This window comes from Callithrix jacchus, chromosome 5, assembly GCF_049354715.1.
Source record: "Callithrix jacchus isolate 240 chromosome 5, calJac240_pri, whole genome shotgun sequence".
Lineage (NCBI taxonomy): Eukaryota > Metazoa > Chordata > Mammalia > Primates > Cebidae > Callithrix > Callithrix jacchus.
Genome location: NC_133506.1, coordinates 8,156,907 through 8,183,737, shown reverse-complemented (window position 1 = coordinate 8,183,737; position 26,831 = coordinate 8,156,907). Strand labels below are relative to the sequence as shown.

At 49.8% G+C, this 26,831-nt stretch overlaps 1 protein-coding gene across 7 annotated transcripts; it reads right to left on the bottom strand.

The window, feature by feature from the left end:
- Window positions 1–485: 485 nt before the first annotated feature.
- On the bottom strand, window positions 486–26,730 carry RBCK1 (RANBP2-type and C3HC4-type zinc finger containing 1). Of its 7 annotated transcripts, none has more exons than XM_035298189.3 (14): window positions 26,703–26,730; window positions 26,067–26,156; window positions 24,834–24,978; window positions 15,261–15,354; window positions 14,948–15,146; window positions 13,226–13,347; window positions 12,949–13,122; window positions 11,686–11,846; window positions 10,499–10,610; window positions 4,616–4,795; window positions 3,570–3,668; window positions 3,071–3,214; window positions 1,779–1,869; window positions 486–1,218 (listed from the first exon to the last, which is right to left on the bottom strand). In XM_035298189.3, exons 2-13 carry the CDS (start codon window positions 26,086–26,088, stop codon window positions 1,789–1,791), a joined length of 1,533 nt encoding a protein of 510 aa, XP_035154080.3. In that variant the 5' UTR covers window positions 26,089–26,156; window positions 26,703–26,730; the 3' UTR covers window positions 486–1,218; window positions 1,779–1,788. The 7 variants fall into 7 exon arrangements, with proteins under 7 accessions (XP_035154080.3, XP_078227280.1, XP_017827365.3 ...); XM_078371154.1 differs by lacking the exon at window positions 11,686–11,846 and adding an exon at window positions 11,520–11,533; XM_017971876.4 differs by having other exon boundaries at window positions 486–1,869.
- Window positions 26,731–26,831: the final 101 nt, after the last annotated feature.

Below are 26,831 nucleotides of genomic sequence, written 5' to 3'. Positions count from 1 at the left end.
TGCCCTGGAGAGTTGGTGTTGGGCTCTCAAGGTCCGGGCCCCTGGCATGGGGTGAGCCTTGGGAGGTGGAGGCACCTCTACCTGACCCTGCAGTAGAAGGTGCCCTGATCCTGCCCAGCTTAGACCTTTCACTTGCAGGTGCAAGGAGTGTGGGGCTGAGGCAGGAACCAGGGTCGGCCTGCACCGCTCCCTGCCCCTCCGCACCAATGCAGCATGGACAGGGTGGGCCAAGCAAAGCTGAAGCCACCACAGCCCTCTCTGCAGGTCTCGCCCTCACTTGTGATAGGCTGTGAGTAGAGACCCACTTCATGTTCCTCTTAATGAGAAAAAGGATGATGCGAGGACACTGGAAAGGCCTCGGTGTGAGTCCCGGGGTGATGAGGACTGGCAAAAGGGAGGGTGTACACCCCATGAAGACTTGACGGCTCTGTGACTCCAGTCCCCACAGGTGGAAGTGAGGACCTGGCATTACCAAGCTTTGACAATTTCAAGAGAAGCCGGGCATCTAGATTTTAATGTGGCAAAAAGATGTTGCCAATTTAAAAATATTGGCAACGAATTAAAATTTCTAAAATAATACTGGGTGTTCTGGTTACAGCCTGTGGCACCACAAGAGAACAGTCTGTTTTCCTCTGGTTCCCACACTCCTGAGAGACACCAGGCAGGAGAGGAAGGAGCAGGTATCAGACAGCGTCTGCCTGAGCTGGGCCCATCCACATGCCTGCAGCTCGGCTCTCCTCAGCTTGTCGTTTCCTCCCAGTCGGTGGTTCTGTCTGGCTGTTTCCGCCTCCAGGGCTGGGGAGGTTGCCTGAGCATGCCTGTCATCGGCTGCCACAGTTGACTGTCCTGAGCCCACACAGGCAGTGCCAGAAGGACCCAGTCCACTCACACATACTCAGACATCTCTGCGCAGGGTGACTGGGGCTGGCTCTCGAGTCGTGGCATCCGATGGCAGGAGGCAGTGCCTTTCCGGGAGCTAGAACAGGCCCTTGCCCACAAAACCACAGGCCTTCAGCAGCAGACGCATCCTCCGCCTGCTGTGACATGGGTTGCCAAGTCTGGTAGAAAGGTCCCAGTGCTGTCACAGCCTCATTCTAACACAGATGGTCTGACAGATCAACTTCCTGATGCAGTTCCTAGAGACATCGGGATCCTGCTTGTGTGCAGAGTCCCAGCCCAGGACATTCACTTCCTCTCAAGGACGTCACACATCCCTTCCTGGAAAACCATTTTAATTACAATAGCTTACACAGGGTGCAGACAGGGAGAGGCAGAGCTGTGCTTTCAAAACTGCCCAGTCTCCTTTCTGGCTCTGAACAGGTTAGCAAGAGTTCTAAGAGGCCCCAGGCCTCCAACTGCAAAGGCAGAGAACAGTCAGCCCCAGAAAGCCAGCAGGGGAAGGCAGGGAGGCTGTGAGTGCAGCAGATGAGCGTTGTGGTGGGAGGAGTATGGAGTCACACAGAGGCTCCACCCAGTGAGGCCTCTGGCCAGGGGACGTGTTTACGGCTGGAGTTAGGCAGAGGTGGGACCTGCTAGAGAGAGAAGTCTGGCCGGCAAACCCCAAGGGAAGGACAAAGGCACTGGGGCACATGTGACCATGGACAACAGCAGCACAGGCAGAGCCCCACAGCACTACAGCAAGCAAGGCCATCCACGAAGCTTGGATTTGGCCTCTGCACAAAGGCATCTCCCAGCCAGAAGTTGGAGCCAAAGTCCCAAGCTCAGCTCCGTGCCATAACAACCTGTAGGTGTGGGGCTAGGTCAGCATGGGGCCCCACCATTTTTAGCTCAGTGGCAGTTCTGACAGCTTGGGTGGCAAGGAATTCCATTCACCCTGCAGCGGCAGCCCCCACTGGTATCTCCTGGGCCCTAGAGGATGGGAGGAAGAGAAGAGAATGTCAGGGTAGTGCAGAGAGACTGCCCCCAAAGTCGAGCACTCTCCCAACCTGGGCCTTTGCCTCTGCAGGTCCTCCTGCAAGAATGGCCTTATCGGCCTCAGCTACCTGATGGAGAGTTATTGAGGCCTTTTCTGGGCTCCCACAGCACTCAGTCTACCTACGCCTATATCCAGGAACAGGTCAGGGAGAGGATCTGACCACTCTTCACATATTCTAGACGTGTCAGCGCACTGGCAGCGTGCAAGAGGGCAGTTTCCTCTGCCTCCACTGAAAGTCTATATGAACCTAACAACAAGCCCCCAGTTCCAGAGCACACCCCTAATCATGAAAGCTACCATTTGCAAGGATGCTCAGCAAGTGACAGGCCCTCTGCTAAGCACTTCTCTTGCAATTTTTCAACTTGATTCTCACAAGCCTGAGATAAGCCCAGCTATCATCCCCATTTCACAGAGGAAATGGGGCTGAGAGAGGTATGTGCCAGAGCCAGTGGCCAATCCACCTCTGACTCCAGATCGAACCTTTACTTGCTGTCCTTTAGGGTAGGTGTGGGAGAACCTTTTTTTTGGCAATGGGTCAGTCATTTTGGGCTGGGCAGCCATATGGCCTCTGCCTCTGGAGTGTAGGAGCAACCACAGACAATATGTAAATAAGCACGGCTGCGCTCCAAAGCACTTTACCTAGGGACACTGAAATGTGGATTTCATGTAATTTTCATATGTCACAAAATAGTCATCTTTTGGTATTTTTTCAACCATTTAAAGAACATTCTTACAACTAAGCACAGTGGCTCACACCTATAATCCCAGCACTTTCGGAGGCCAAGGCACGTGGGTCACCTAAGGTTGGGAGTTCAAGACCAGCCTGACTGACATTGAGAAACCCTTTCTCTACTAAAAATACAAAATTAGTCGGACATAGTGGCACATGCTGTAATCCCAGCTACTCAGGAGGCTAAGGCAGAAGAATTGCTTGAATGCAGGAGGCAGAGGCTGCAGTGAGCTGAGATTGAGCCATTGCACTCCAGCCTGGGCAACAAGAGCAAAACTCGGTCTCAAAAAAAAGAACATTCTTACCTCAGGAGCTGTACGAATTCAGGTGTTGGGTTGGATATGGCCCCTCTAAGACAAACCCCACAAGGGAACCATCTCCACACTAGCACAAGTGAGACTCACCCCAGGGCCCCAGCGTGGGCCCTTAGTGACCCAGCAGATCTCGGTGTGACAGACAGTGCAGCGGATCCAGTCGCAGCCATCCTTCTTCTGCACCACGATCTGGCACTGGGGGCAGCGCATGGCCTCCCCCTGCTGCAGCATCACCTGGAGCGGGACAGATGCTGGCCTTGGGGTGGGGCTGGGGCAGCCACCCAGCCTGGCCCCCCCCCCACGGCAGGGAGAAGGTGGTGACCCCCTGAAGCTGTGGAGTCTCTCCCGTGCGGCTCCGCCAGGCCAGGCTCTGTCCAGCGACCCCCTCTTCATTCCTGTGGTCTCCTCCCTCCACCCACTCTTCCCTGACCTGACCAGTCGGCCTAAGTCCCATCTCTGGATGGGAATGACAGCCAGAAGCGAAGTCAGAGCCTCCAGGGATGTGAGCACAGCCCTTGCTGAGAAGCCCCCGGCCCCCACCTGGATCCAGAACTTAAATCCCTAGGCCTCGGCCCTGTCACAGCCTCACCTTCAGCATCTCTGTCGTCTGCCGGGCAGCCACGTCGTTCTGAGCCCGCAGGGCCAGGTCCTCCTGATACTCCTTGCAGTTCATCTGCTCGTGAATGGCCTGCAGGGAGTGAGGGGCTCAAGGTGAGAAGGTTCCTCCCCGGGTTAACAAGTTGGAAGAGGTGAGGGGCAGGGCAGGAGTCCACAAAGGCACTTAATGCCTCTAGGTGTAGTCACTGGCAGGGCCTCACTTTGTAAAGCATACACCCATTTTACAAAAGAGGATACTGGGGCCAGGGAGAAGTCAGGGTCATCACATATGCTAACAGCAATAGATACCTCAGCCTCCTGGGTAGCTGGGACCACTGGCACGTGCTGCTGTACCCAGCTTATTTAAGTTCTGATGGGCACGGAAACCCCTTACACCCCTAGGGTGAGACCCCACATCCCTGCATGGGCCCTGCCCAGGTTAGAGGCCCAAGCTCTAGTTGTGTTTACCAGCTCCTCACCTTCGTGGTCAGCTTTTGAGATGAAGGGACAGGGACAGGCCTGGGGGAAGGATCAGGTAGGGCTGTCTGGGTTTGAGGTCAGCACTCAGTTCAGGACAGGGATGGAGACATGTATAGGGTCGGGTCAGGGTCTGTGACGGACAGGTTTGGAGTCTGGGCTGAATATGGGACCAGCTTAAGTGACAAGTGCAGAGTCAGGTTTGGTCAGAGGTCAGGTCTGTGGACTTGGATGGGCTTGGGGCTCAATGTGGGACTGGGATTCAGTCTGTGACTAGGGTCAGACTTAGCCTCAGCCCAAAGACAGGAGTTGGTCCAGGGGCAGAGCTCCACTGTAGACCAGGGCTCCCTAGGTTTGAGGCTCCATCTGGGGCCAGGTCTGGGACTCCCTCTGTGGGGCCAAGGTTCAGTTCAGGCTCAAGCCACACTCTCCCACTGACGTGTAGCTCCAAGTCATGACTAGCAGGCCAGTGTCACAGCTCCCTTCCCAGGAGAACATGCCCTGCCCTGTGGTGAGCTCCAGCAGGATGACTGACCAGGCGGGGTGAGTCCCCGGCCCCACCTTGCAGAGCAGGCAGTTGACATGGAAACACACAGGGCAGGTGAACTCATTGACGTCATCCTCAAAGAAGCACCATCCCTTGCAATCTGGGGTCTTGCAATGGTAGCTGAAGGCACTGCGGTTTTCAGCAATGGAGATGCCCAGGTCTAGAAATCGCTGGTAATCCTCAGCGGTCAGGAGCTGCAAACAGACCATGTCCTTGTTGATCGGGGTTCAGAACACCTGACATACGACCCTTGGCCAGCAAATACCTTCTAGAAAGCCCCAAACTCTAAACTCTAACCCAGGCCCAGGCTCTTTTCTTCATGTAATCCTCACAGTGTTGTAAAACTCCATTCAAAAAGTGGATTTTAGGTCAGGTGTGGTGGCTTACACCTGTAATCCTGGCACTTTGGGAGCTCAAGGCAGGAGGATTCCTTGAGGCCAAGAGTTTAAGACCAGCCTTAGCAATACAATGAGACCTCATCTCTATAAAAACAAAACAAAACAAACAAAAAACAACAAACCACACACACACACACACACACACACACACACACACACAAAACCAGGTGTGGTGCTCACATGCGTAGTCCTAGCAACTGAGTTGTGGGGATTTCTTGGGCCCAGAAGGTCAAGGCTGTAATGAGCCATGACTGATGAACTGCACTCCAGGCTGGGTGACAGAATGAAAACCTAGCTCAAAAAAAAAAAAAGAAAAAAGAGAGTGGGGGTAATTTCTAAACGTTCTGGAGGTGGATGGGGTAATGTGGTGATGGCTGCACAAGAGGATGAATACACTTAATGTCACTGAACTGTACGCATAAAAACTGGTTATAATGGGGCCAGACGCAGTGGCTCATGCCTGTAATTTCAGCACTTTGGGAGGCTGAGGTGGGTGGATCACCTGAGGTCAGGAGTTCGAGTTCAGCCTAACATGGAGAAACTCCATCTCTACAAAAAACATACAAAATTAGCCAGGTGTGGTGGTGTGTGCCTGTAATCCCAGCTACTCAGGAGGCTGAGGCAGGAGAATTGCTTGAGCCTGGGAGGTGGAGGTTATGGTGAGCTGAGATCAAGCCACTGCACTCCAGCCTGGGTAACAAGAGTGAAACTCCATCTCAAAAAAAAAAAAAACTGGTTAAAACGGTAAATTTTATGTCTATTTTCTCACAATAAAGAAAAGGATAAAAGTAATAAGCAATGTTGGGAAAGATGTGATTCAGCTAGTATTCTGTAAATAAAATGTGGTACATCTACACACTGGAGTACTATTCAGTCACATAAAGAATGCAATCCTGTCATCTACAGCAACATGGAGGAACTGGAGGTCATTACATTAAATGGAATAAGCCAGAAACAGACATCGCATGTTCTCACTTATTTGCAGGTGCTAAAAATCAAAACAACTGAACTAATGGAGACAGAGAGTAAAAGAAGGGTTACCACAGGCTGGGAAGGGTAGTGAGGCCTGGGAGAGAAGTGGGGATGGTAATGGGCACAAGAAAATAGAATAAGACCTAGTATTTGACAGCATAACAGATAGACTATAGTCGATAATTTAATTGTATATTAACAGAGTATAACGAGATTGTCTGTAACACAAAGGATAAATGCTTGAGGGGATGGATTCCCCATTCTCCATGATGTGATTATTACTTACTGCATGCCTGTATCAAAATATCTCATGTACCCCAGAAATATTTACACCAACTATGTACCCGCAAAAATAAAAAATAAAAATTAAAAACTAGTATCTTAGTACATAACACTGAGAAAGCAATGTGGCAATAATGTTTCAACCATCCCAAACTTTTCCAACCCTTTCGTACCCATCCCACTTCTGTAACTTTATCCCAAGAAAATAATATATAAGACACACTGTGGGGTGCAGTGGCTCACGCCTGTAATCCCAGCACTTTGGGTGGCCAAGGCAGGCAGATCACGAGGTGGGCTGGTCAGGAGTTCTAGACAGCCTGGCCAACACAATGAAAACCTGTCTCTACTAAAAATACAAAAATTAGCCAGGCATGGTGGCACATGCCTATAGTCCCAGATACTCAGGTGGCTGAGGCAGGAGAATCACTTGAGCCAGGGAGGAAGAGGTTGCTGTGAGCCAAGATGCACTCCAGCCTGGGCAACAGTGTGAGACTTCGTCTCAAAAAAAAAAAAAGCACCATGCAAAATGTTCCTTGAAGCAGTATTTATAAACTGAAAAACTAGAACTAACAGATAAAAACAGTATATGTGCCATTGAGATTTGTAAATAATCTTTAGAAAAATTCTATAGCAAGATTAAAAAAGCTAAAGGTATTGTATCCATGCTGGTTAAAATGAGGCAGAAATCATGCCTATGTTATATGTAACAGTGGCTGGTGGTTACATGAGTTACATTGGTCAAAATTTATCTGACTGTATACTTACAACGAGTACATTTTATTGTAGGCAGAGTGTACTTCAATAGAGTTGACTTTAAAAATCATATCTGGGTGGGCAGTGGTTCATGCCTGTAATCCTAATACTTTGGGAGGCCCTGGTAGGTGGGTCACCTGAGGTCAGGCGATCAAGATCATCCTGGCCAACATGGTGAAATCCTGCCTCTCCTAAAAATACAACAATTAGCCAGGTGTGGCAGCACTCGCCTAGAGTCCCAGCTACTCTGGAGGCTGAAGTAGGAGATTTGCTTGAAGCCGGGAGGCAGAGGCCGCAGTGAGCCAAGATCATGCCACTGCACTCCAGCCCGGATGACAAAGCCAGACTGAGGTGAACTGAGATCACACCATGACACTCCAGCCTGGATGGCAGAGCGAGACTCCATCTTACCAAAAAAAAAAAAAAAAAAAAAATCTGCCCAGAGACCCTGAAGGAAGTAGGCTAAAATGCAACTGGAGTATTTCCTGGGCTTGTGGGTGATTCTCTTTGATTTCTGCTCTGGTTCTATGTGGTGAGGCATATTGTTTTGTTTTTGTAAAAACAACATCCACCACATTACTTGGCTGATCCCTGCCCCCTTCTCTCTGTCACACTTGACCATTTTCTGAGACTCACGTCAACGTCCATGGGCTCCAGGGAAGTCCTGCGGCCCTCTGACATGAACCCCAGCCCCAGCATAATGCTCCTTAGCTGGGGTAGACTGCACAGGGAGACCTCTAGGCAAGTGACTATAGGTGCTGGGGACACGGAATGACTGGTCATGCGGTCTCTCCAGGCCAGAGCGAGGATACCTCAGCAACTACCCAGAGATGACAGAGAAAAATGGGGCTGCCCTTAATGTCAGAGCTGGGAACTCACAAAGCTCTACCCCTTCTGCCTCCCACTTTATCCCTGGGGCAGAACTTCTTGGGCTCCATAAACACTTGGTGAAGTTAGGAGCATTCTCAGGAGAAGCAGGGGCATAGGAGAGAAGCAGGGGGGATGGGAATAAAGAGGAGGTCTTGTGTATGTGTTTTGTGGGGGCTTCCCATTTGGACCTCGGCTGCCATGTTTTGGCATGGGGACCCACAATGCCCAGGGAAGGCTATTCCCCAGCAGTTTAAAAACCATGAATCAAGTCCAACTGTCCACTTTTCAGATGGGGAAATGGGGCGGGGTGTGGTGGCTCACGCCTGTAATCCCACACACTTTGGGAGTCTGAGGCGGGCAGATCACAAGGTTAAGAGTTCGAGACCAGCCTGACCAACATGGTGAAACCCTGTCTCTACGAAAAACACAAAAATTAGCCAGGCACAGTGGCAAGTGCCTGTAATCCCAGCTACTTGGGAGGCTGAGGCAGGAAAATTGCTTAAATCCTCCGGGGGGTGGAGGTTGCAGTGAACTAAGATCGTGCTGCTGCACTTTAGCCTGGACATCGGAGTGAGACCCTGTCTAAGAAAAAAACAGATGGGAAATGGAGACCCAGAGAAGGGAAACGACTTGCTCAAGATCACTAGCAGCCAGACAGAAAACCGACTAACGAATTCATGAAGAGTGCCAGCAGCAAGCACACATGGATGCAGACACACACATGCTGTGACAGACTGGCGGAGTGGTGACTCCCATTTGTTCCTGTCTCCCTGATTCCACACCTTTGGATAGCCCCTTCCCAATGAACTCTGGGCTTGAGCATAGGAATTCCTTTGGCCAATGGACAGTGGCAAGTGAGAAAAGAGCTGACTTAGAAAGCACTCATTTGCTGGGGCTCCCCATGGCTGCTCTTGGAAGCCTGAGACCACCAAGACATGAGAAGGCCTAGGGCAGCCTGCTGGTGGATTAGACCCTGAAGTGGAAGGAGGCCCCGTCATCCCAGTCATCACAGATGAGACCATCATAAACTAGGCCATCCACCAGCTAGACCCAGGTGAAATCAGCGAGGCCCTGCCCACATCAGAAGAACCATCGAGATAAGCTCAACCCGAATTAGAGTCATCCCTCAGTATCCCAAGAGAATTAGTTCCAAGATCCCTGCAGATACCCAAATCCATGGATGTGCAAGCCCCTTATATAAAATGATATAGTATTTGCATATAACCTACCAACATCCTCCAATACGCTTTAAATCATCTCTAGATAACTTACAATACCTAATATAACATGTGTAGTTTATGCTACATTGTTTTTTTAAATTTGTTTTTTATTGGAATTTTTAAATATTTTTTAAAGAATATGTTCTATCTGCTGTCGTTGAATTCTCCAATGTGAATTCTCCACAGATAGAGGGCCGACTATCCTAACTTGCCGATTTATGAGCTAAATAAATGACTGTTGTTTTGAGCCTGCAGTGATTTGTTACACAGCAAGTGCTAAAAACAACAAAGGGTTACCAGGTGACAAGCACTAGTCTAAATTCTTTTTCTTTTTTGAGACAGAGTTTTGCTCTTGTTGCCCAGGCTGGAGTGCAATGGCATGATCTCGGCTCACTGCAACCTCTGCCTCCCAGGTTCAAGTGATTCTCCTGCCTCAGCCTCCTGAGTAGCTGGGATTAACAGGCATGTGCCACCACACCCAGCTCATTTTGTATTTTCAGTAGAGATGGGGTTTCTCCATGTTTGTCAGGCTGGTCTCAAACTCCCGACCTCAGGTGATCCACTCGTCTCGGCCTCTCGAAGTGCTGGGATTACAGGGGTGACCCACTGCGCCCGGCCACACTACTCTAAATTCTATACACATATCCTCTACTGTAATCTTTGTAATCCTGGAAATAGAAACTGTAACTCTGACTCTAATAGAGATGAGATAGAGGCATAGAGAGGTTAAACATCTGACTTGTGGTCATACACCCAGGCCACCAGGCTCCAGAGTCCCCCCGTTTTGTTTTCTTTTTTTGAGGCAAGGTCTCACTCTGTTGCTCAGGTAGAGTGCGGTGGCACAACTGCAGCTCACTGCAGGCTCGACCTCCCAGGCTCAAGCGATCCTCCCATCTTAGCCCATTCCCCCTCGACCCCTCCCCAAGTAGCTGGGACTACAGGCGCATGCCTCCACACCCCGCTATTTTTTAAATCTGTTTTGGAGAGACAGGGTTTTGCCATGTTGCCCAGGCTGGTCTGTGTGAATTCAAGCAATCTGCCCACCTCAGCTTCCCAAAGTACTGGGATTAGAGGTGTGAGCTGCCATGCCTGGCCAAGTCGCTGACTCTTAACAACTCTGCTGTCTTTGCTTCATAAATGTGGCTCCTTGACTAGCTACTCCCCTCAAATCTTTTTCTGATTGGGGTCTCAGCACCCTACAAGGACAAAGCCCTTGAAAAATGTCTGGAGGGCGGAGGTTGGATGATCAGGTAAGCCCAGGAGTTTGAGACCGGCTTGGGCAATAGACCCCATCTCCAAAAAAAAAAAAGTTAAGATGCCTGCTGCCTGAGCCAGTCCCTACCTGCCTGCTTGGGGCCTAGTTCCTTGGCACTTGGGGTATATCTCCCACCTGAGGACTTACCGCCTTGATCTCCCTCTCCAGCAGCTTGCCCGAGCATGAGTAGGTGTTGTCAATGAAGGGGCAGGAGACCTCCGCCTCCTGGCTGTTGCGGATGGTGCCCTGCAGGCATTCCCTGGGGGAGGGGAGGGGAGGAGAGTGAGGGTCATCGGAACCCCATCCACTGGGGACTCCACCCCTCACATGGCAAGGCCTGACCCCAGGGGCCTCTCTCAGTCACCCCAGGTGGGCTTCTCCTCAATATCCCCTTCCTTCCCATCCATCACCAAGGCCTCCACCCTGTCCAATTCTCTGGTCCAGGCCCTATCAACCCCCACCTGGTGACTGCAGGAGCCTCCTCGCTGGGCACCCTGCATCCATCTGGCCCCTAAAGTCTATCTCAGCACAGCAGCCACGTCTCCCCGGTGGCCTCCATCCCACCCACACCAAATCCCAACTGTTCATGGACTCAACACCTGTCTACCCTGCTCTCTGATTACCCACGTCATCCCTCTGCTCCAGCCACCAAGAGACCTCCTCAGTCTTCTCCAACAGGCCAGGCTCACACCTACATCAGGCCTTCCAGTCCCTGCTCTGGGGCTACCTCCCTGGAAGCTTCTAGACCACCTCTCTGGGAAGGACTCCTATTGTATCTTAATGTACTCTATGTAGCAATTTCATGTACTGTATGTAGACAATATTCACAAGGACATCAGTGATTATCCAATTCACATCGGCCTCCCTGCTGGAATGAAAGTTGCAGAAGGCAGGTACGGAGCCTGCCACCTAGGGGCTGCTCCACAAGGGTCAGCTGTGGTGAGTGGGTCTGTGCTCCCCACATCCGGGGGTGGAAGGGCCATGACAGGAGACTCGAAACAGGCAGATGCCCACCGCGAGGCTGAGAGCAGCGTGGCTGCAGGAGCCTTGGCGGTTGAAGGTAGAGGGGAAGGGAGGCTCCGGAGCCTCCACCCATGCCTGGGTCCATGTCTAGGCTGCTTCTCTTATGAGCCATGTGGTCTTGGGTAAGCTGCCTGGCTCTCTGTACCTTAGGTTCCTCATCTGCAAAATGGGGAGACAACAGAGCCTACCTCGTATGTTTTCGCGGGCGTCCAATGAGATATCAGAGCACAGGGCCCCACCCACGTCCAGCCCTGCGTAATTGACGGCTTTGTTAAACGCTGCATTGCCGGGGGTGGGATTGGGGGCCGCACCTGCAGAAGGTGTGCAGACACTCACGCAGCACCACGGCCTCGCCGGGCGCCAGCACCGAGTAGCACACGGGGCACTCGGCGGGCTCGGTGTTCAGCACCAGGCTCCTCTGGTCCAGCTGGACGTGCTGCAGGTAGTTCCCCTCCTGCTGCTTCTGCTTCCGCTGGGCACACGGGGCGGGGCCGTGGGGTGGGTCAGGGTCTCGAGGGCGGGTCAGACCACGAAGGGGTAAGGATCAGGGGGCGTGGTCAGGGCTGGGTCAAGCCAGCAGGAGGCAAAACTGGGAGCCAGTCGACAGGGGGATTGGGGATGGGGATAGAGGATCGAGGATCAGGGATGGGGTGGGCAGGAGCAGTTAGGTTGAGAGGGGCGTGGCTGGGAGCGGGGCCAGGCGGAGGTGGGGAAGCCAAGGGAGGGAAGGCCAGCCAGGTAGCCAGGGAAGGCGCTAGGAGAGGGAGCAATGGCAGCAGAGAAAGGAAGGGGGCCAGGGTCTGAGTGGTGAGTCTGGGTAAGAGGGCAGGGTCGGGGCCAGGGCTGGTGGAGCCAGCTCAAGGGCAGGGTGGGAAAGTGACAAAGCCAGGGAGCAGAGCAAGGCTGAGACGGGAACAGGAGTGGGGTGGGCAGGGGCAGCAGTGGGTCCAAGGGGAACTCAAGTGGGGCCAGGGGTAAGATTAGAATGGGGAGGTCTCGGGATCAGGTATTTGTCCTTAGGGCGTGTGTCAGATGGGGGCGGGGGAGGGCTAAGAGAGGAGCAGGACCAGGGATGGCGGTCATCCCCCTAGGAAGCAGGGAGGGGCCAGGCCAGTCTATCAGGAAGTCAGGGTTGAGCCAAGCCAGAGAGGGAGGAGGTCAGGAGTAGTAGCGTCCAGGGTGAGGTCGCCGCAAGGTGGAGCGGGCTTAGGTCACAGACAGGTGAGGGTGAGGTCCGAGCTAAGGTGGAGTCATGGCTAGGGTGCTAGGGTCATAGCCAGGGACACTTGTGTGGTGTGTCAAAGCTGGGGATGGAGCCACAGCCCACATGAGAGTGGGGTATGTGAACCTGGATGTGCGCCACAGCCAGGGAGCGGGTCTCAGCCACAGGGCGACAGGGTGACCTTGGAGAGAGGGCAGGTCACAGGCAAGTGCAGGGTCACTGCCAGCAGCATGGTCAGGAGGGGCAAGGCAGTAACGGGGAGGAGCGGCAATGCGCAGGTGTCTCCCTTCCTGGCCTACACCTCCCCCATCCGGTCTGCAGGTGTCTGTCCAGGGACAGTACCAGCGCCCACCTGCTGGTACTGACGCAGTGACTCCTCCTCGCCAGCCAGGCGTGCTCGCTCCTCCTCATCGGGCTGGTAGGAAGCAGGGACCTGGTAGGCCTCGGGGCGCGCCCGGCAGCACATCTCACAGCCAGGCCGCGTGGGCTTGTTGATGAAGGTGCACCCGGGACACTGCCAGCCCACCTGGGAGCGGAGGGGGCTGTGAGCCAGACTGGGCAGGGTAGGGCAGGGAAGAGGCACAGAAGAGGATACTGAGGCCAGGGAGGTGTGGCCAGGGACAGCTTACCGGTGGGGGCTCGGGCACTGCATCTGGCTGCCCCCGTCCAAGTTCCTGAGGGACCCCGGGCTTTGGGGTGACTGGCTCCAGAGGGCCCCGAGGCTGCAGCGTGAGGTCCTTGAAGCCCAGATCTTTGGAGGAGAATTAAAGGGTGGTGGTTCCATGCAGCCCACTTGGTCCACACTCATAGGGGGTGGGTCTCCCTGAGCCAGCCAGGCAGACCCTTCCCCTATCCTCTCCTCCCTGGGGGTATCTCCAGCCTCCATCTGGTCAAGTGGGCATCCTGGCTCCCCCAAGGTCAGGGCCCCTATTCCACCCACAAATGCTTCCGTGTCCTCTGAGCTTCAAAATCCAGCATAACACCCGCCCTTCTGTGCCTCCGGAAGGGTGCACCAAGGGAACCCAAGGGCACCACTGAGACGGCCCTGCCCACTCCATCCATCCTAGAGGAAACACCAGCCCCCAACCCCCACAAAAAAAGAAACTGGCCTGGACTCTGAAAGGGACTCAGACATGACGGCTGAATGCCAGGTCTCTTGCTATAAATGACAATAGTGGGACAACTAGTAAAATCTGAGTAAGATCTGCAGATTAGGTGACAGTACCGTAGCAATGTTAGTTTCCTGAGTTGGATGTTATACCTAGTAATTTAAGAAAATGACCTTTCTTTTCAAGGAAATGCACACTGAATTATTTAGGGAAAAAGACATCATATCTGCAACTTACTCTCAAAATGGTTCAGAAAATAAAATAATTTTATATAGAAAGAGATGATGGGCCGGGCGCGGTGGCTCACGCCTGTAATCCCAGCACTTTGGGAGGCCATGGCGGGTAGATCACGAGGTCAAGAGATCGAGACCATCCAGGTCAACATGGTGAAACCCCATCTCTACTAAAGATACAAAAAATTAGCTGGGCATGGTGGCGAGTTCCTGTAATCCCAGCTACTCAAGAGGCTGAGGCAGGAGAATTGCCTGAACCTAGGAGGCGGAGGTGGCGGTGAGCCGAGATTGCGCCGTTGCACTCCAGCCTGGGTAACAAGAGCGAAACTCCGTCTCAAAAAAAAAAGAAAGAAAGAAAGAAAGAGATGATAAGGCTGCGTGTGGTGGCTCACGCCTATAATCCCAGCACTTTGGGAGGCCAAGATGGGTGGATCACTTTAGGTCAGGTGTTCCAGACCAACCTGACCAACATGGTGAAACTCCATCTCTAGTAGATACAAAAAATTAGCCAGGTGTGGTGGCGCATGCCTGTAATCCCAGCTACTCAAGAGGCTGAGGCAGGAGAAAGCAAATGTGGTAAAACCCACATGAAAGGTACATGGGAATTCTTTATACACTACTTTGTAAAATGTGGCAACTTTTCTGTAGGTCTGAAACATTTCAGAAGTTAAAAATTAAGAATAAACACTAGTTATCATTATCATCATCGTACCCAATTTATGATTTTAGCAAACTGGGGGGCAGATAGGAGTAACCTTGCCCAAGGTCACGTAGCTGGGAATGCCAGAGCCTGGACAGAATCTGGCCCTCCCCATGCCAGCTGTTCTCATGATGGGTCCCTGAAATTCTCCCTCCCATGTGTCTTAGGTCCTCTCTTCCCCATTTGGATAGGGTCCTCTGGGTGATCCCCTGACTAAAAACCCAGGGGCTCTACCCCTGCTTGCCCTACGCCCTCAAGTGAGTCCAGGGTCCCCGCTGGGTTCCGTTGTGCTCAGGGGCAGATCCTCACCTTCCAGCATCCGCAGCTGCCGCTCCCGCTGCAGCTCCTGAGGGTTGAGGGAGGTGTTGCGAGCTGAGAGCAGATAGAGGTAGGCACTATCCCCATTCTGCCGCACCCCATGGGAGTGTAGGGTCTCCTGGTCTCGTGCCAACCGCTGCCCAATCACCCACTGCTGCAGAACTGGTGGGAAGCCATAGTCCAGAAAAACCTGGTGGGGGCACCAAGAGAGGGAGTGTGGGAAGGGAGGGCCAGAGGACAGAGAGGAAGCAGGAGCAAAAGGGAGAGCCTCCACCCCAGTGTCACCCTCAGCCTCCTCACTCACCATGTCCTTGAGGGATGCCACTGTCATATCAGGGCGTACTGTGAGCCAGATGGTGACAGCGTGCAACTGAGCATCCTCCACACTCACCCACAGCCTGCGGAGAACAGCAGGGCTCAGCATGGGCTCTGGCCAGGAGTCCAGCCTCAGCCACTGGCTACAGACATGTACATATTTGCACACAGGCACATGGCCATGTACACATAGATGCACACAACCCCCAGTTTGGGGTACGGGCCCTATCCCCATGCATCCTCCCTTATTAGAATCCACCAGTTAGGCCCCTCCAATGGCTCCACACTACTCTTAGAATCAACTCATGGCAGCACACAAGGGCCTCCATGATCTGGCACCTCCCTGATCCCGCCAGCCTCTTCTATCTTCTCTCCCCTGCTCCTTAGTCAAACCACCAAAAGTTGTTGTTTACTATGTGCTAAGACTATTCAATGCACTGAATGTGTATTAACTCACTTAATCCTCTCAACAAACCCATCAGGCGGGTACTGCTGTACCCCTGTTTTCCAGATAAAAATGTGAGGGTTAGATAGGTTACAGTGACTCTGCCAAGCTGAGCAACTAACAACTGTTAGAGGCAAGATTCACTTCTATGTATGTACGCATTCATTTATTTTGAGATGGAGTCTCATTCTGTCGCCAGGCTGGAGTGTAGTAGGATAATCTCACTGCAACCTCCGCTTCCCAGTCAAGCAATTCTCCTGTCTCAGCCTCCAGAGTATCTGGGACTACAGGCACACGCCACCATGCCTGGCTAATTTTTGTATTTTTAGTAGAGACAGGGTTTCACCATGTTTGTCAGCTGGTCTCAAACTCCTGACCTCATGATCCGCCCACCTCAGCCTCCCAAAGACCTGGGATTACAGGTGTGGGCCACTGCACCTGGCCATATTGATTTATTTTTAAGACATAGGCTCTCTTTCTGTGGCTCAGGCTGGAGTGCAGTAGTGTTATCTTGGCTCACTGCAGCTTCAACCTCTTGGATTCAAGGGATCTTCTCATCTCAGCCTCCCAAGTAGCGGGGACCACAGGCTCATGCCACCATGCCTGGCTAATTTTTTAAGTTTTTGTAGAGACAGGGTCTCACTATGTTGCCAAAGCTGGCCTTGAACTCTTGGCCTCAAGTGATCCTCCTGCCTTGGCCTCCCAAAGTGGGATTCCAGGAGTAAGCCACTGTGTTCAGCCAGAGGCAGGATTTAAATCCATATGGCATTATTCCAGAGAAAGTGGTTTTAACTTTCTCAAGGATCCTCCAACATTTTTGGAAAACTAAAACCATGAAAAGATGGAAAAACAGAAGTGACGCCAAGGGAAGCAGAGATCATTTAAGGTATGGAACAATAAGCAACAGTCGTCTAACCTACCTTCAGAGGGATTTGGGAAAACGTTGCATGCAGAAAGCAAGAAAAGGCATGTTGCAACCAAAAATTGAGGAAGAGTCCATGGACATTAAAAGTGACGCTGGCTGAAGCTTCATCTCTACCAGTTACAGGAAAAATGGGAGACAGTAAATGCCACCATGATACAGTTTGGGAATTTGTCCCTGCCCAAACCTTATACTGAACTGTAATCCTCAGTGTTGAAGGTAAGGCCTGGTGGGAGGTGTCTGGGTCATAGGGGCGGCTCCCTCACAGCTGCCCTCGCTGTGGTGAGTTCAAGCAATCCACCTGCCTCGGTCTCCCAAAGTGCTCGAATTACAAGCGTGAGCCACTGTCCCCGGCCAAGTCCTAATTTTTTGAAGACACATACCAAAGTATCTAAGGATAAAATAATATCTGAGATTTGTTTAAAAGCAGTCCAGAAAACTTTCTCAAAATTCTTCAAGTAAACAATTTGAATACCCAGTCAACTATCAATGAATTGAGAGAACAAAATATAGAAATTTTTAAACATGCAAAGACTCTAAAAGTTTACTACATTTTCCACATGAAAAGTTCTTGAAAAACAAAAATAGATGTGTCTGACACAGGAGAATAAAAGAAAAGTAAAAAATGAAAAGGACTGGATCTTAACCCCAAAATGTTCTTCCAGCAATAAGGGCAAATGCACTAGTCTATAGTGAGTATTTCCATAATCAAAATACTATAAATCCTTTCTAGTAATGCTACACTTTTAGAATCAACCTAGAGGCAAAGCATAGAAGTTTTAATTATGTTAGAAAGCAAAATTTAAAAGCTACAATCTTAACACAATCAACAAAAAATACAGCGGGAGCTCTCTCATCCAGAGTCATATCAGGATCACCGGTGAAGAGCAGAAAAGCACAAAAACAGCTGCAGACAAAGCTTGCACACTTAACTTACATGCTACACATGCACATTCACTGGACAGTCCTCTAGATGTACAGCCAATGGCTTTTCCCTCTTTCTTTCTTTGAGACAGGGTCTCACTTTGTCACTCAGGCATGATCATGGCTCACTGCAACCTTGACCACCTGGAGTCTAATAATCCCCTGGCCTCAGCCTCTCAAGTAGCTGGGACTACAGGTGTGCACCACCCAACCTGGCTAATTTATGTTTCCCGGGCTGGTCTTAAACTCTGAGTTCAAGCCATTCTCCTGCCTCAGCACCCCCAAAGCCTTGAGCCACCATGCCCAACATGCGTATACATCTGCTGACTGGAGTTTCCTATGTATTTTTTTTTGTATGAACCACATCCATAATCATGATCTATAATTTCTAGTACCAGCTTCTTTAAAGTGAGCAAGAACTTAGACACATTTCCGAAGCATCAGAGCACAGAGCCCTTCTGGATTTTTACTGTATTTCCTTACTACTGTCTCACCCAAAAGTGGTAATTTTTTTTTCTTTTTTTTGGTGATTTGTCTCTTGTCTTTTGAAAGCAGTCAGCTTACTTTTCACAGAAACAACTCTTTCAGCGCTCATATTATATTGATTAATAGCTAACTAAACTATCTTATTAGCAATAACATATACAACAGGTATCATTTACTAGGAAGCATCCGGTCTGTCAATGAGAACCCAACAGCTGAGAGATGCCAGTTGCCCAGAGCCTCTCAAAGCTCAGGTTCTGATCCAGCAAGTCTGATGTGGGACCTGAGATTCTGCCCATGTTACGGTCCACAGGCCACACTTCAGTAGCAAGATGGTGGCTGACACTGTACATTTTACAGAGGAAACTCCAGGGCATCAAGTGGAAGTCAACTGGGAAAGCGTCCACTATGTTACTTCAACAAAAAAAGTCAGGAAAAGGAAAGGTGGAAGATGAGAATGTTAACTTCCTCATTTTTCATAGCAAGGAGTTCACAGGTACTGTTTGTTTTTGTTTTTGTTTTTTTTTTGAGGCGGAGTTTCGCTTTTGTTAGCCAGGCTGGAGTGCAATGGCGCGATCTCGGCCCACTGCAACCTCCGCCTCCTGGGTTCAAGCAATTCTCTTGCCTCAGCCTCCCGAGGAGCTGGGACTACAGGCGCATGCCACCATGCCCAGCTAATTTTTGTATTTTTAGTAGAGACGGGGTTTCACCATGTTGGCCAGGCTGGTCTCGATCTCTTGACCTCGTGATCCACCCACCTCAGCCTCCCAAAGTTCTGTGATTACAGGCATGAGCCACTGTGCCCGGCTACACACAGGTACTATCTCAAACAACCATTTCAAGAAGTAGATATATCAATATTTTGTTTAAAATTGAGTGCCCAAAGATCTAGATTCAATGCAATCCCTACCAAAATCTTAGTTGTTGTTGTTTGCAAAAACAGATAAGCTGATCTTAAAATTTATATGAAAATTCAAGAGGCTTGCAATAACCAAAACAATATTGAAAAAGAACTAAAGTTGGAGAACTTATATTTTCTGACTTGAAGTACTATGATGCTATAGTAATCAAAACAGTGTGGTACTGGTATAAGGGCAGATATATATTACAGTTCAATGAAATAGAAATGAGAATCCAGAAATAAGCACTCATATTTATGGTCAATTAATTTTCAAAAAGGGTTAAGATCATTAAACAGGGGGAAATAGTCTTTTTTAACAAATAGTGCTGGCACAACTCAATATCTACATGCTTAAGAATGAAGCTGGATCCTTATCCCACACCGTATACAAAAATTAAGTCAAAATGGGAAAAAGACCTAAATGTAAGAGCTAAACCTATAAAATCTTTAGAAGAAAATATAGAGGTAAATCTTCATGACCTTGGATGAGGCAATGATTTCTTAGATATGACACCAAAAGCACAAACAACAAAAGAAAACATAGACTAACTGGACATCATCAAAATTTAAAACTTTTGTGCTTCAAAGGATACCATCAACAAAGTGAGAAGATGACCCACAGAATGAGAGAAAAGTTTTGCAAATCATGTAGCTGATAAGGCATTTGTATCTAAAATGAATAAAGTACTCCTACAACTCAATAATAAAAAGATAAGCCCGGTTGGGCACAGTGACTCATGCCTATAATCCTAGCACTCTGAGAGGCCAAGAAGGGTGGATCACCAGAGCTCAGGAGTTCAAGACAAGCCTGGCTAACATGGTGAGACTCCATCTCTACTAAAAATACAAAAATTACCCAGGTGTGGTGGTAGGCACCTGTAATCCCAGCTACTTGGGAGGCTGAAGCAGGAGAATCACTTGAACCTAAGAGGCAGAGGTTACAGTGAGCCAAGATTGTGCCATTGCACTCCTCCCTGAGTCACAGAGTGAGACTCTATCTCATAAAAAAAAAGAAAGAAAGAAAGAAAAAAAAAGATAAACCCATTTAAAAATGGGCAAAAGGCCGGGCGCGGTGGCTCACGCCTATAACCCCAGCACTTTGGGAGGCTGAGGTGGGTGGATCAGGAGGTCAAGAGATTGAGACCATCCTGGTCAACAAGGTGAAACCCTGTCTCTACTAAAAATACAAAACTTAGCTGGGCATGGTGGTGCGTGCCTGTAGTCCCAGCTACTCAGGAGGCTGAGGCAGGAGAACTGCTTGAACCCATGAGGCGGAGGTTGCAGTGAGCCGAGATCGCGCCATTGCACTCCAGCCTGGGTAACAAGAGCGAAACTCCGTCTAAAAAATAATAATAATAGATTCCAGAGGAACGATCCAAGATGGCCAATCGCTAACATCCCGGGACTGCAGCTCTCAGTGAGGCATGGAGAACTAGAGGAGGCCACACTTTCAGACAAATTCTGGTCGCTCACGGAGCAGAAGATCCCCAGTGGAGGAAACACACGGGTGGCCAGCGCGACTCTCGTGGCCGGCAGCGGTTCCGCCGGCACCTCCGCAGGGCAGCTGTCGGAGCAGAGTAAACAGGTTCGTAGGACCCGCAAGGCCCCCAGCACGACACCAGAGCCCGGCCCAGAGGCTGTGACAGCACCTCGGCAGGGCAGCGCTCGGCGCAGAGTAAACGGGACCAGCTCCCCTTCTGACCGAGTTTTGGAGCCCCGGGAAGGCAGAGTCACCTACTACGGACACAAGAAGGAAGCCCGACAGGAGAATCCTGGGCAGAAAAGCACCATCAGTTTTAACGCCGCTTCTCTGGCCCTGGGAACTAACAACCTGGACGTCCACTCAAGAGACCTAATCTGAAAGTTGGTAATTTCAAAGAGACAGGAGGATAAATTTACAATGACGAGAAGAAACCAGCGTAAAAAAGCTGAGAATACTCAAAGGCAGAACGCCTCTCCCTCTAAAGATGATCACAGTTCCACATCAACAATGGAACAAGGCTTGATGGAGAACGAGCGCCTCCTGATGACAGAATCACTCTTCAAGGAATGGATAATAGCAAACTTCGGTGAGTTAAAAGAACATGTTGTAGCCCAACGTAAAGAAACTAGGAACTTTGAAAAAAGGTTTGATGAAATCCTATTGAGAATAGACAACTTAGAGAGGAGTATGAGTGAATGAATGGAACTGAAGAATACCATACAGGAACTCCGAGAAGTATGCACAGGTTTAAACACTCGAATTGTTCAAGCAGAAGAAGGGATATCAGAGGTCAAAGTCTAACTTAATGAAATAAAACGTGAAGAAAAGATTAGAGAAAAAAGGATAAAAAGAAATGAGCAAAGTCTCCAAGAAATGTGGGACTATGTGAAAAGACCAAATTTACGTTTGATTGGTGTACCTGAATGCGACGGAGAGAACGAATCCAAGCTGGAAAATACCCTTCAGGATATTATTCAGGAAAATTTTCCTAAACTAGCAAAGCAGGTCAACATTCAACCCCAGGTAATACAGAGAACACCACAAAGATATTCCTCAAGAAGAGCAACCCCAAGGCACATAATCGTTAGATTCACCAGGGTTGAAACGAAGGAGAAAATACTAAGGGCAGCCAGAGAGAAAGGTCAGGTTACCCACAAAGGCAAGCCTAACAGACTTACAGCAGATCTCTCAGCAGAAACTCTACAGGCCAGAAGAGGGGGGGGCCAGTATTCAACATCCTCAAAGAACAGAACCTTCAGCCCAGAATTTCATATCCAGCCAAACTAAACTTCACAACTGAAGGAAAAATAAAATCTTTTATGAACAAGCAAGAACTCAGAGATTTTATTACCACCAGGCCTGCTTTACAAGAGCTTATGAAAGAGGCATTACACACAGAAAGAAACAACCAGTATTAGCCTTTCTAAAAATATACCAAAAAGTAAAGAGCACCAACATAAATTAGCATTTACACCAACGAATGGATAAAACAGCCAGTTAACATCAAATGGCAGTAACCCTAAATTTAAATCGACTAAATCCCCCAATCAAAAGACACAGTCAAAACCCAATGGCATGTTACATCCAGACCTGTTTCACATGCAAGGATACACAAAGACTCAAAACAAAGGGATGGAGAAAGATTTACCAACCAAATGGAGAGCAAAAATAAATAATAAATAAATAAAAAGCAGGAGTTGCAAATCTCGTTATCGGATAAAATAGATTTGAAAGCAACAAAGATATAGTGGTAAAAGGATCAATGCAACAACAAGAGCTAACGATCCTAACACCCAGATACATAAAGACTTAGACTCAATGAGACAGAAAATTAATAAGGATATCAAGGACTCGAACTCAGATCCGGAAAAGTAAACTTAATAAATATTTATAGAGCTCCCCACTTCAAATACACAAAATATACATTCTTGTCAATACCACATCACACCTACTCATAAGTTTAAATGAAACATTGATTGGCCATTATTAATACCCAGTTTTTTTCAGAATAAAGCAATATTTCCGTTTACTGTCCCTCTTTCTCTTCCTCTCCTTTACTTATTTTTTTTTTCTTTCCTTCTCTCAAAAAAAGAAATCAACTTGTAAACCTCTAGATCCAGGTCAGCAATGTCTCTCTCATTGCTTGATTTCCTTCCTTTCCTTCCCTTCCCTTCCCTTCCCTTCCCTCCCTCCCTCCCTCCCTCCCTCCCTCCCTCCCTCCCTCCCTCCCCCCTTCTTCCCTTCCTAAAAATAATAATAATAATAATTAAATAAATAAATAAAAATAAAAATGGGCAAAAGACCTGAATAGGCAAACCTCCAAAGAAAATATGCAAATGGCAAATAAGCACAAGAAAAGATGCTCAACATCATTTGTCATCAAATGGTTAGAAAATTGCAAATCAAAGCCATAATGAGATAACTCTTCAAACTTACTAGGATGGTTATAATCAAAAAGACAAATAACAACAACTGTAAGAGAGGATGTGGAGAAACTAGAACCCTCATACTTGCTGGTAGGAACGTAAGTGGTGCAGCTACTTTGGAAAACTGTCTGGCAGTTCTTCAAAGGGTTAAACATGGAGTTACCATATGACCCAGCAATTTCACTCCTAGTATGTATCCAAGAGAAATGAAAACATGTCCACACAAAAAGTTGGACACAAATGTTCGGGGTAGCATTGTTTATAATAGCCAAAACATAGAAACACCCAAATGTCCATCAACTGATTTAATGAGTTAAGATAATGAGGTATGTCCATATAATAGATTATTATTTGGCAATAAAAATGAATAAAGTTCTGGCTGGGCATGGTGGCTCACACCTATAATCCCAGCACTCTGAGAGGCTGAGGTGGGAGGATTGCTTGAGCCAGGAGTTCAAGACCAGCCTAGACAACACAGCAAGATCTTGTCTACAAAGAAATTTTTTAAAAATTAGCTGGGTGTGGTGGTACATATCTATAGTCCCAGCTACCAGGGAGGCCAAGGCAGGAGAATTGCTTAGGCTCAGGAAGTTCAGGCTGTAGTGAGTGATGTAATCCATCGCTTCCACTACACTTCAGCCTAGGCAGCATGTCAAAAACAGGAGAATGAAGTTATTATACCTGCCACAACATGGATGAATCTAGAAAGCATGATGCTAAGTGAAAGAAGCCAAACATAAAAGGCCACATGTTGTATGATTCAACTTATATAAAATTTCCAGAAAAGGAAGATCCCTAGAGATGAAAAGTAGATTAGTGGTTGCCTAAGGTTAGGGGGTTAAGGGAGAAGGCAGAGTGATAGGGACTGACTGCTAATGAGTACCAGGTTTTTTTTACAGGATGATGAAAATGTTCTAAAATTGATTGTGGCAATTGTTACACAACCCTGAATGTACTAAAAGCCATTGAGCTATATACTTTAAATGGCTGGATTGTATGGATAAATTGTTTTAAGAAAAATAAAAGGGGACCCACCAAGAGAATTGAAAATCAGAAACTATAAACTACTGCCTTACTATCCAGTAATAAAAAAGCAGTCAAAGAAGAACCATAGACCACACTAATGTTTATTGAGCGCATAACACATGCCAGGCATTGTGCAAAGTGTTTCAGCATTGAGTTTAAGTCTTCTGGAGCAGAGACTGATAGTATCCATTCTCCTCCCTTCTCTTACCAAGAGAATCCCTGAATTCTAGATGAATATCTGGCTACAGAGACTCCCCTCAAGCTGAACCATAGCTGTGGGAATCAGTTCTGGTCCATAGGAATTAATGAAAGAAGTGTGTACAACTTTTGAGCTATGTCCTAGAGGTGTATGAAGGGGTGCCTTTCTTCCCTTCCTCCTGATGTGATGGCTGGATGGAGCTGGTAAGAGAAGAGAGGATCCCGGCTCACTGCAACTTCCGTTTTCCAGTTTCAAGCAATTCTCCTGCCTCAGCCTCCCAAGTAGTTGGGATTACAGGCACGCACCACCACACCCGGCTAATTTTTTGTATTTTCTGGTAGAGACGGGGTTTCACCATGTTGGCCAGGATGGTCTTGATCTCTTGACCTCATGATCTGCCCGCCTCAGCCTCCCAAAGTGCTGGGATTACAGGCATGAGCCACTGCGCCCGGCCTTTCAAATTTCTTTACATCACTGTTACCTTTTTTTCTGTTGTATAAGGCCTAACATCCTAATATGGTATATTTCCTAACAACTCTATGAGATAGCTACTGCTACGATCCAATTTTTAAAATGAGGACATTCCAAGAGGTGAAGTGACCTGTCTTCTATCTCACAGTTGATTAGTGACATAACTAGGATTAGAGGCCACGCCTCCTGATGCCAGCACCTGCCATTAGGAAGAACTGTTCTATAGGCAAGAATGTCCTGTTCTGCTGCCCCTAGGGTTCAGGCCAGCCATGCACTCCTCACCTGATATCCTGCGTCGGGGAGGCCTCAGGCTTCAGTTGCACACTCAGGGGCACCCGTTGCTCTGCCAGCCAGATGGCACACTTCATTGCCACCTGTTCATCCCCGCCCGCCACTGCTCGGGTGAGACTCAGGGCCATTTCCTCTGCTAAAAGCCAGCACAGCAGGAGCCAGTTAAGCACAGGTTTATTTTCGGGAGCTGGGGTTAATGGGGCAGGAAAGGAGATGATCTTTGTGCTGCTTTCTCTGCCTTCCTGGTAAACTCCTACAAATCCTTCAGGGACTAAACTTCCCTTTCTCTGGGAGAGGTTCTCTGATATTCCCCACTCCTCCTCACTCTAGGCTCATTTGGTTGTTTGTCCTTCATATTCCCAGGGTCCCTCATACTTCTATTCATTTATCCAGCAAGCAGTTATTGAGCTCCTACTGTGTGCCACCCACTGTCCCAGGAACTGGGATCCCACAGTGATTCAGATAAACAGGGTCCCTCTCCTTAGGGATCTCCCTGCCCAGTGGGGAGACAATAAACAAGTAGGAAAAAAAAAAAAAAAGTCAGATTGTGATCCTTGCTGGCAGGGAAATAAACAGGTTAAGGAGACCAGGGAAGGCCTCTGGGAGGGGGTAACACTGAAGCTGAGACCTGAAGGAGGAGAAGCCACACATGTCAAGTCCCAGTGGGGAAGAGTGGTCCAGGTGGAAAGAAGAGGAAGGGCCTTGGGCAAGAAATGGTAGGATGAGAACCGAAGGAAGCCAGTGGGGCTCCAGTAGAGTGAGCATGGTGGGGTGAGTGAGGAGAGCTGTCTTGTGGGCCACCCAGGCGCTCTGGGCTTTGTTCTAAGAACACAGAGGGGAATGGGAGGGATTCCAGCAAGGCAGGGACTGACCTCTGTTCTACAACCCTAGGCGCAGGGGGCAAGAGAAGAGGCAAGGACCTCTGCTACTCAGATTAACTGAGTTCTGTCTCCCACCAGCCCAGGAAGTCTCCAAGTTCGATGCCCTGTGTCCTCTGGGAGTCCCCTAGCCCTATCTCAGCACAGAGCTGGCCCAAGGAGGTCTCAGGGCCCCAAGATGCCTCTGGAAGCTAGCAGGTCCCAAAGGAGGAAACTGATGGGGAGCGGAGGAGAGGGAGGGCAGGCTAAAGCCCCCTCTCCCAGGCCCTTCTGGGCAGGAAGGGCAAGGTCCTGCGGGGCCCACTTCCCACTGGATGTTCCCCAGTCACCTCCGGCCTGTGCCCACCTTTCTTGGTCTTCTCGTCCATCTGTCGTGGCTGCGCCCATCCCCCTGGGGGGGGGCCGTGGCTCCTGGGAAACGCTACCTCCGGGTCGCCTGGGAGGGGCGGGACACCAGGAGCAACTCAGCCAGGCTTTGTGGCCTCCGGCGCGGCCCAAGCCCTGTCTGTGCCTCCTTGTACCCGCGGCAGTCGGGAAGCATCACACCGCCCGGGGACCAGGCCTGGACCCCGCGTGGGGCGGTGAGAGGGCAGGGGATGCCCAGACAAGTCCGCAATGGGCGCAGAGGAAACGAGACCAGCCGAGGTGGGGAGAAGCTGGGAAAGGACGCCGGGACGCCGCCCAGCGGGGGCGCTCTAAGTCCCGGAGGACCCCCACTTGCGGGAGCGCCCCTGGCGTCCGGGGTTTCAAAGCAAAGCCCTCTCCTCCCGGGAGGCCCCAGTCCTTCGCAAGGAGAGCGGCTTAGGCGGAAAAGAAAGTGAAAGTGGCGGCCCCGGAAGTGGGGCGGGACTGGGAGGGGGACCGGAAAAGTTGTCGCCTCATCCGGGACCCCCACTGCCAGTGGTCCCGGCGCTCCTGTTCGAGGCGACCCCACCCCGTCCTCTCGAGCTGATCGCCGATCCCCGGACACCCCCAGGCTCACCCTGCCGGTCGCGCTGCAGTGCCGCCCCAGGGGGCGGGGCCGGTAGGCGGGTTGGGCGGAGCCGGGGGCTGGGGCGGGGCCGGTAGGCGGGTTGGGCGGAGCCGGGGGCTGGGGCGGGGCCTTGGGCAG